The 10,839-nt window shown below is 37.6% G+C and overlaps 1 protein-coding gene across 2 annotated transcripts in view; it reads right to left on the reverse strand.

Annotated features, from left to right (window-relative positions):
- The window catches only part of LOC105277510 (polypeptide N-acetylgalactosaminyltransferase 2), a 185,068-nt gene extending 175,559 nt beyond the window's left edge, over positions 1 to 9,509 (reverse strand). For both annotated transcript variants that reach the window (XM_026968444.1, XM_026968443.1), the window contains exon 1: positions 9,201 to 9,509. In XM_026968444.1, coding sequence (XP_026824245.1) covers positions 9,201 to 9,290 — 90 coding nt within the window. In that variant the 5' untranslated portion in view covers positions 9,291 to 9,509. The remainder of the gene's footprint in view (positions 1 to 9,200) is intronic.
- Positions 9,510 to 10,839: the final 1,330 nt, after the last annotated feature.

Below are 10,839 nucleotides of genomic sequence, written 5' to 3' on the forward strand. Positions count from 1 at the left end.
ACAGCCGGTCAAACAAGTCCATGGCCAAAATGGTCTTTGCCGAATATCGCGTGGGGACACTCGTGTTCTTTTTTATTCTTTTATAGGAAGCTCGATATATTATATTTTTAAGATCATAATTTTTATTCTTTTAGTTAATTGTATTTCATATGTATACGTAATTTATGGTAAAATGATAGATTAGATCAATTTTTATATAGATCAATTTTTTGATTGAAAGATTATAAATATCAGAAGCTTCTTTTTACCAAACTAAATGTATCGTATATCTTGTGAACTCTTTTATCGCATGATGTTTATAATATCGACTGATTTTCTAACTATGGAAATCACTGGATTGCATCAATACTTGACATCGTCGAGTATTACGTCGCGCCTGTACACGAATGACGTTGCGTTTTGCTCATTGCAAACTGTACGTGTACGTGAAATAACGAGTACCGTTCGCTACATGTGTTCGCGAGTTACGCGCGAGACAGGAGCGTTTTTGTCCCATAAATAAGGCACACTCTCGCTGGAAGCAACGCTTGATAATCGCCGTGCTTTTATGGTTTAAGAGAATATGTAGCGTACACTATGCTATATACTGTGATAAAAGATGTATGCGCAATACATGATATGCAATTTGCCTTTACAAAATTAAGCATTTCCACATGCACGGCTTTTCTTTCATATTGAATTTTTATGTTTTTACGGATTGCTATACATTTTTTGGAGGCATAAAGCTTTTATATTTTTATTATTTAATATCTGATATTGTTTTATGGAAATATATAAGGATTTTATTTCGATTCAAGTGCATTTCGGTAGAAAATTTATAGAGTTAGTTTTTAGATAACTTTTTAAATATTAAACATTCAAAATTTACACTTCTCTAGCTATAAATATTGCGTTTTTTATTTTTCATATCTATCTAAAAATTTATTTCCACCGTTATAATAACAAGGGATTATGACCAATCAGTTTATCGATCAGATTACATGAATTTACTAATAAGCAGATAAAGTAATCTACATTCCTCTCGATTAAATAAGTGGAGCGAAGCACAGATTATAAGCTGCAACATTTCCAATATTGGCCATATTGGAAGCCAATTATTGAATATCAATTTGTTGCATAATAAATAACGTAGCTAAAAAGGCAGACTACTGTTCGATGTCATAAATAAATAGCACAAATAAATATCAATTAATTGAAACCTGTGCAAAACACTGATGTGATAAAACCAATAAATAAACTCGCTTGATTAGCTGCGGTAAAATTTACTCTTTAATTTGATATGCAACACGTTTCGATAAACGTTTTATTAAAAAATATAAAATATCAAATACTACCCTTATATAATATAATATAAGGCGAAAAATTGTAATATTTAAAGAAATTTAATAAAGTTCCGAATAATATTTTAGTAACGCAAAATAATACATTTTTATTTAAATAAAGATATGGAAGAGAGATATAACGCAAATCTGATAAAATAGTATTCTATCATCCTTCTCAGCTTTCTGCATAAAATAAATCAAGATATTATGCACTGATACTGATGGATATACAAACTAACTTACTCGTCTGCTCTCATTGGGATGATTAACATCTGTCTTTCATATGTAATGTAATATAACGGATGTTGCGCACACCAAGTTGGTATTGGTGTCACCAACGTGAAAATGGCGAACGCTGCGAGCGTGTGCCCTCCGCGCGGTACATACTCTCCGGTATTTTTTTCTTTCAGGAGTGGCGCGGGCAAGGAAAATGCTCCTTTTAATTATAAAACTTGTTTCACACGCGACACTTTGGCGAACAAACCAGCTAATAAATAGAACTTATCCACGCTTACAAAAATGACTTAATACGTGCAAACGAATCTGACTACCGCTCGTTGCCAGGATCGGGGCGTTGGTCGCACGCATCTACACACGGCTCGCGAGAGCTCGAGCGAGAAGAAGCACGGAAGGGAACGAACGCGACCGAAACGGTACGGTGATACCTGAGCGATGACAGACGCGTCCGAACGGAATATATGTTACAACGAACGCGAATGGGCGCGAAACTTATACATCCTTTTTTTCATATATTCGCGCCAGATAATTTATCATATATATTTTCTTTTTACTGAAATTTAGTTTAACCGCGTTTCCAATTAATGTAAAAACAGTCTTTCGAATACAATTTTCAAACCAAAAAGAATTATATTTCGGCTGAGGAAACAATGACCTCTTCCATATCTCCATCTTCTTCGCGAAGCGAAATAAAAGAGAGCATTTCCATGTAACGAGACTGAGGAGAGAGAAAAGGGCGTTATGACCTTCGTGAAGAATTTATTCGAAAATGTGCCATTTCGTTGAAGTACCGCAATGTTCCGCCGAAGCGACACAACGATGATTCGATCGCTCTTTTACGTTGCATTTTAGATATAAAGCGCTACCAAGTGTATGCCTGCTGCGAGCAATTTTCTTTAGTGCCTCAATCTTATTTCGATCGCGAGCAGAACGAAAACTAAAATATGGATTGATATGAATTGAAGTAGCTGCATTTTCTCGAAATAATTTAACTGTATTTTAGCTTGCATATTGCACTGCACAAAAAATAGCACAAAACTAAATATTATAATATATTATAATATAATATATAATATAATATATACAGGGTGTCCCGGGTTTTAACCGACAAACTGCGGGAGCATATTCTACTAGTGGAAATAAGAAAAAATTCTTATATCGAGTTTGCTTAGAAATGCTTTATTACAAAGTTATAAACCAATATTGAAAAGAAATATGAGATAAGTAACAACGGATTTTTTCACAAAAATAAAAATTATGTACGCAATGATTTAGTGACGCATTTCAAAATGTTGTCCTTGCACATCGATACAAGCTAGACATCGACGTAGTACAGAATTTGTTACAGTACGACATTCCTGAAAATTTTGTTGCATCTCAGTAACTGAATTAGTAATTCGTTGCTTTAAATCTATCTGGTACTCTCCTGTTAGGAAATCTACGTTGATACTCTCGTACGGCAGCTCGTGCATTTCCGTCACAGAATCCGTACACGAAATGAATATCAGTGTATTCCTCATTTGAAAACACTTTTGGCATTCTGATAGTAATTGCTAGTTGACACGACGATTGAAATCTAACAGCTACTGTTGTGAAAGTAACAATCATACTGAATCGTTTCAACATAGTGAACATGAATACATGTGAATACACATAACATAAACATCTTCGACCTTCCAAATTCTACACTATGTTCCGTTGTTACTTATCTCATATTTCTTTTCAATATTGATTTATAACTTTGTAATAAAGCATTTCTAAGCAAACTCGATATAAGAATTTTTTCTTATTTCCACTAGTAGAATATGCTCCCGCAGTTTGTCAGTTAAAACCCGGGACACCCTGTATAATACTATGATACACACGTTCTCGTATGCAGAAATTAAACAATAAAACTAATTAAACTAATTAAAAATATAAAACTAAAATGTAATACTACACAATAGATCGATACGTCGCGTCGGGGAGGTAACGCACGCAAAAGAAAAGAGTACGCAGCAGGCACGATTAGTGCAATCCCTAAAGTGCACCGGAGAACGTCGCATTGCTTGATTTGGCTTGCATGGTGTGCACAAGTGTAGACGGGGTAGAACACACACAACTTCCGCCGGCAAACACGTAAAACGCGTATCAAGGCTGTTACTTGAGTAAAACCCTCACTGTACGAGCAACTACGCATGACACTTCAAACAACGATGATTTAATCAAGCAACGTTACGAAAGCGGCACTCGGCAGTGCTTCGATTGCGGGCTGCCATGCTTAACGACCGAATCGTTTCCTGCAGGTTAACGCGATTAGTCCGCCCCATTAGCGCGCTCGCGTTTAAGCGCCACGTCGCGTCGGCGATTACGAGGGGTGAGTCGGGTCAGTCACCGCGCGAACACAGTCTTGTAGCTTCTCTCTCTCTCTCTTTGTCTCTCTTTTCTTTCCCTGTTCTTCCTGTCTTTCTCTTTGTTTCACTTTGCAAGACATTCGATGCTTTAACGACTGAAAAAATACTCCCACTCGAGGAAGGACGACGCCCATGAGAAGAGATCTCTCGAGTGAATTTTACTACCCCTCAATAAATGCGCGGAGACACGGATTCCTTGGTCGTCGATATTCGCGATTAAACGGCGACGGCGAAATTTATCGCGCTCGAGGATAGTCTCCTCAACGTCGAAGCGTTTTCGTGGATTCTGCAGTTTCGCTAGTGAGCGATTAACACGAAGCGGAATCGTACGGTTAACGTGTTGCACTACGTAGTTATTTTTTCATCTCGTGTGACTTGATTTAAGCACACAATTTTATTGTTCGGCTCAATATAATCAGTTAATGTCGCCAGAATTTATTGTTCGGTCCGATTCAACTTCTATTCGAGAAAAGTCTATAAATTTGTAAATGAAAGCTGGCGATACATTGAGACACGCTGCATAATCGTGACTACTTGCAGCAGCAATCGCTTTCACTGCGCGTTAAATGATTGACAACGTCGATTCGTTTCATCACGAACGATTAACGAGGCTTGATGAGCGCTGGCAGATCGGAAGGATTACGAGTCGCGGACGAGTAAGCAGTTCCCGTGTCATTCGGGAAGTGCAAGTGACTCGGTGACGTAAAGCCGTCTGCAGAGTGATAGTAACATCGGTCATTCACCGTGGGATATCGTCCGAACTCCTCAACATGTTGCGTATGCTCGTGCAACGCTACGTCACATTGGATCACGAGTTCATAGGTATCGCACGGTAAATTCGCGCTAAAAGCGCGACGATATCTGCCAGATTGCAGACTGCGATTTGATACATAAACGCTACGTAACGCCGCAACTTGATATACAACTCTAACGATAGCGCTTAACGAAAAGGTCAATAAGTTCACCAAATATCAAGAAGCGTTCACTTGATTACGCGATCGGTTTGGCCTTTTCAATTTAATGCACGTTAATAGCGCAACTACTTCGACATAATTATTTGATAGATGATTTGATTATTTGATAAATTTTTTATAGGAATCTTGAACAATACTAAGATAATATTATTTACTAAGATAACATTATTAGAGTGACAGCATTATTCAATGACATACAACAATCCTCAGTCCTTGATAAAAACCGGAAAATCCGAATGAAAGTTATGTCTCGATCAATCTTCCGTGGCTTTTTAAGAGTAAATACAAGTTCCAAGGGAACGGTGCCGCATACGTTCATATTATCCGCGCTATTCGTTTTATTCTCGGTACTCTTTTCCACGGTTAAGCTAAAAGAATTGATGTAGTTGCGCCGCGAAATCTGAACACGTCATATTTTTCATGAGATTAAGCTTCATAGCCCCAAAATTGACGGAAAGTTGGCATGTACTGTTACTTCTTGTAAACTTGAGTCGCTTTTCATTATTCACTGGCGGGCCACGAATAACAAGTAGAGAACTGCATGCAGCTTGGTTTGTCCAGCGCGGACTGAAAATACCCATGTTGTAAGTTGCAACACCCTCGAAATAGAATGACTCGGTGTTTACGATTTAACCTCCTCCACGCGTATCACACATCACGGAATGCTCGAACATTATGCCACCTGCAGTACGTGTACGTGATGCTGTTGCCTTTACGTGGAATGAATGAAACAACCACACACGCTCTTTCTGGGCTCAATAGCCCCAATGTTTCGTAATTTGTCAGATATATGGATCATTTCGCCCAGTCAACAAATTATTTAAATAAATTTAAAAAAAGATAAATTGGCATTTGTCACGGCATTTATTTTATATTAGCAAAATTTACGATCTTAAGAGAAGCTTCAGATCAAAAATTGAATACACTGTTGTAGCTACGCAAAGATTTGCTAGCCACGGAAACCAGTTCAGTACTACTGCATGTAGCGCCCGAGGCATGGCGAATGACGGTAAATAAGCGCACGTGAATGTAGTTTCTTTGGTTTATTTGGTGTTCACAGCAGAGTCAACGGCACGACACGATTGAAGACTGCACATGTACACAAACGTTTATGCCCGTGATGTCGCATGCTTGAACGATTGCGAACATCGATCTCTGAATTCCGTCCCATTCGCGGAATAAATGCAGGTTCTGCATGTTAATGCGATTTTGTCACGAACGGACTTCGTCATTATCGCGGCTGCAAAACAAATCGCGATCGGATCTCGGGGTGACCGACCGCAGTCTTGGCCGATGTACAAGTAAGATACCACGATCCGCGAGTTGCCGAATCCTCCGTAATGTGTGCCAAATTTTAATGAGCACACTTGGCACCCAAAGTAGCTCCTTCGATAAAATCTGTTTAAGTATAGATTATACGGCGTGCTCACTGAGGAATATTCGCATCTTATTGCAGGCCTAACAGACTCATTCCTGTTGCATAATTTTTCTCTCCTTGCTGACTTTTATGCAAAATATTACATAGTCTTTAGAATACCGTGCGCGCGCGAACGCAAAGCCAACGTAATCGCCTCGTGTGTACGTACTCTCGAAATTTAGAAGGGCGCGAGTCCGGGACGACAGCGCGTTCTCTTATGGATTAAGTAATTTGGAACAACTTCTCATAATTACGTAACTCGCTAACGCAAATTGAGGCGTAACTTCGCATACTTAATTGTAACTCTAATCTATTCCAACCTAATCCAAGTCGCTGTCACGCAGTTCCGACTTCCGAGTTGCGAAGGAGAAAACGCCTTGTAAATTAGCACGTGCAAATTTCATTATATTGTGCGGCACGATACTAATTATTCGTACGACGATTCCAATTTCGACTGATAATCTTTGCGATCTAAATTTTAAACAGCAAACTTGCAGCAACTTTGATACTTTGATGATATTGCAAAAATAAGCACGTTCAATGCACGTTAGTGTCTCCAGAAGAAACGCGAACACTATTCCATGCGTCATCGTAGCAACAAATGACACGTAATGATAGCGATTGATTACAGATATTACTAACCCAATTGCAGACAGTATTACGGAATTAGGTGTGGAACTTCGGTGGGTGAATCACTGAACCGTCAATAATTTATATAAAATATAAGCATATCGGGCATTCTACGGAAACCCTACGCCAGAAAATCGCAGTACCTCGCGTCTGCCCAATGAAGCGTCCCGCGTTTTACGGTGGCATGAACGCGCACGTACGGATTGGTCGTGCTGCACGCGATCAGGCGAGAGTAGCCGGTTGGAACGAACCATCGTAGAGACCATCGCGCTCTGTCATTGTTCACGTTGCATTGAACATTTATTATGTTTAACGTTACATTTACCTCGGGATTCGTTCAGGATTCGTTCGCTTCCCGAATTCGATATAGCACGTGAATGCACTGCGCGATTATACCGAGTCTCGTAGCAGCGACCACGCATTTAACTCATACAGTTCTATCGTACATCGGACATATCAACTCTGCGAGTACATCATTAACTCTTTTGCTTTAATGATGCAATACTTTCTTGTTATTAATATTATTTATCTCTTATGTAGCATACCATACACTTGTGTGCTTAAACTATATCTGAGTTATTTGATTAATAAGTTAGAAAGAGGATTATGTGAAATCATGTTTATTGTTTGAACATTTAATCGTAATTTTCTACTAAATCGATATGGTAATATTTAAATATTTAATAATTGCCCTATGCTAATGCATATTGTATATTATTAAATTACATATCTATATTCAATTAATTATAAATAAATATATAAAATTATTATGAACTATATATATTATGCATTATATATTATACATATTAAATTAATAACAATATTTACGATGATCTGTAATAATTGTGAAGTGTTTCTGCGAATCTAATTCTACTCATTGCATTATGCAATCAAATTGATTTATTTATCTAATTATATGTTGTACGAGCAAGTCTCTGAAATTCGAACAGACAGAAAATCAGAATCCAATTGAGGTTGAGATACTACGATCTAATTTGGCCACGTGGCAGATAAAGGCATTGCGTACCGAGGGTCGGAGACAATCGATTTTTTTTCCCTACCACTGTCGTGCTGGATACTGCATGGAACGCGGAAGTTGATCCCGTAATACGAGCATAAGGTCGATGTATGCCGCTTCAGATTTAAAATACAATCGAGCACCGTATGTTTATTCTCACAGAAATAAAAGCATTAAAAAAAGATATCATTAGAAGAAGGAAACATTGAATAATTCAATTTATATATACTTATATAAATTGAATAAGAAATATTAAAATAATACAATAATGTCTAATAATGTTGAACAAACAGATTTTATTCTCTTTTCGAATCTCTCTCTCTCTCTCTCTCTCTCTCTCTCTCTCTCTGCCTTCTTTTTAGAAAAATTACTGTAATATTATATCGTCAAGCAATGTCTATATATTAAAATTATAAAAATAAAGAATAATAAATCTGAGAGAGCATCATAAAGATCATTTTGTGATCTGCAAAGATATAATGTATGAAAACTGACGGACTGCAACAAGTTTACGCAACCGTGCCCGCTCAGCATATAATACGTTTAAACGTTAAAGTTATTTGGAGAGGGAAATCCCAGCGTAAATATAGAACGCTTTTAAAAATTACATGCAGACCGCAGCAAGAAATTTAGTGGAAATATATGTTCTAGCAACATAAATATGTTTATCAAATTTCTCCATGCTGGGTATACACACATACTTTTTCTTGCAAACTTGATGGAAGTGCAAAAATTAAAACATGATTAGTTGCGCTTTTTCCAAAATTTATTTGCAAAACGTATGCGAATATGCGAATAAAAATTATAAAACAAAATACTAAAATAGCAACTGACATATTTTCCCGCCATTTCAAAATTCGGACTAATGAGTGCGTTCGGAGTGTCAGGTTATTCGATCGAGATATTTAAATTTTGTACGTACTTCATACGCAAATTTTTTGAAATATTTATTTTTCCATATTTTTTCTATTACAATAAAATATATGGCAACAATTTGCGTAAACAATTGTGCAACATTACAGAAAGATAATGGAATTCAACATGCCACAAGCAATATGCTGCAGTTGCTCTAAAATTTTGGGTCGCCATACTTTTGTCATATCTCATCACCGTAGACACTCGTGACATTTAATGACGTTTATCGCTGGACTGCTCCGAAACCACGACGAATTCATGACACGAGAATCAGCTGAGATGAATGAATCTTACCTTCGTGTCCCTGGACGTGTGGTAGTAGTAAACAAAGGCGAACATCCACGCGCATGACAGGAGTAACGCGATCTTGACATTCCGCCGCATGGCTGCACCGATCCTCGCCGTTTCGCGTCTCACGTCTCTCGTCCCGGCCGATCCGGCTGGCGCCCCGTTTATCCCCGGTCCTTCACCACAAACCTTCGTCCTCGTCCTCGCTCACGGAACGGAGCACGCACACCCGCGACCGAGAACGCGGTGTAACACCACGAATTACCGCTAACGCACACGCACCGGCAGCCGAAGCCATACTGCCCGAGACTCGCCGAGTGCGGTGACTATAATGCTCATCCCCGTCGCGCCTTGGCCGCCGCCACCTGCTGGTGGCGCGTCGAACTTGCACTACACCCACGCACCGAAGGGCGCCAGATTTCAGACGCACGATGAAGCAGTGCGGAAAAAATTTCAGCCACAGTCCATCCCCGATGTCGCTTTACGCGGAAACCAAATTCATTTTTTACTGTTTTTTACGTACGGCGATCCTGCCACGGTGTGCGAAAGCTGTGTGTGCTTTTACGTGGGAGTAATGTACAGATTTCTCCCTTTCCTTCATTAACACAATATATTTATGCAATATTAAAATAATTTTAAGTGTTAATACTTCTTCAGAAAGGAAAAATGTAAAACGATGTAAACTTGACTATATGTATGTATTTGTATGATGCGGAGAGGAGATGCATAAATAAATAGCGCAATGCGATTAATTTAATTGTTTGATAAACCGATAAATATTCTTGATTTTCAAAAGAAGAATCAATAGATTTGAAAAATGTTGAAAAATACAGAATAGTTTGCAAATGTACTTTATTGTACGTTGATGTAATTATAAAATCGATTAACGTACATGAGCAAAATAAATACTCTAAAAAGTATCTCCGAACTTTAAATACCGCGTTACTTTTGAACGAAATTCAAGTCATATCTGACCATGACAGAAAATTCATTGAATAAAGCAATAATATTATTTAACATAAATTAAATTGAAATTTTCTATATATGTATGAAATATTAAATATAATATTTAATTAATTTAGAGAAATATTTAAACCTTTAATTAATTTTCCTATATATTTCCCGCTTTATGTCTATGAAAAAAATAATAGATATATTAAAATAGGCGAATTTTATATTAAATCTGCATATAAAAACATTGCTACATTAATTTTATTTTATAAAATCAATAAAATATTTATCGTCTAACAGTTTTTGCTTGTATTAAGAATTATTGCGCGGTACATATATAAAATAAAATTATATAAAATAAAATTTCTATAAAATAAAATTACTTCGAATAAATAAACGCACCGAAAACAGTTTGATGATAAATATTTTCATAACATTCGGTGTACTTATCGGACACAGATTGTTCGTGAGCTTTTATGTTAAATACTATAGTCGGCATACGTAATCTACATAGCGAGCGTAAATCGATATAGGGTGGATTTCGATAATCTTCCAAATACGCCCACTTTTAGAGATGCAGACGCCCGCAATGCCGATCTCACGGATCAGTCCGTTACGACCTGTCTTTTCGGCAGGAGTTCCCCGAGAGTTCAACAAGGTATGCCAGGATAATATTTAACTTGCTAAGTTTCCG

This window comes from Ooceraea biroi, chromosome 3, assembly GCF_003672135.1.
Source record: "Ooceraea biroi isolate clonal line C1 chromosome 3, Obir_v5.4, whole genome shotgun sequence".
In the NCBI taxonomy this organism is placed as follows: Eukaryota; Metazoa; Arthropoda; class Insecta; order Hymenoptera; family Formicidae; genus Ooceraea; species Ooceraea biroi.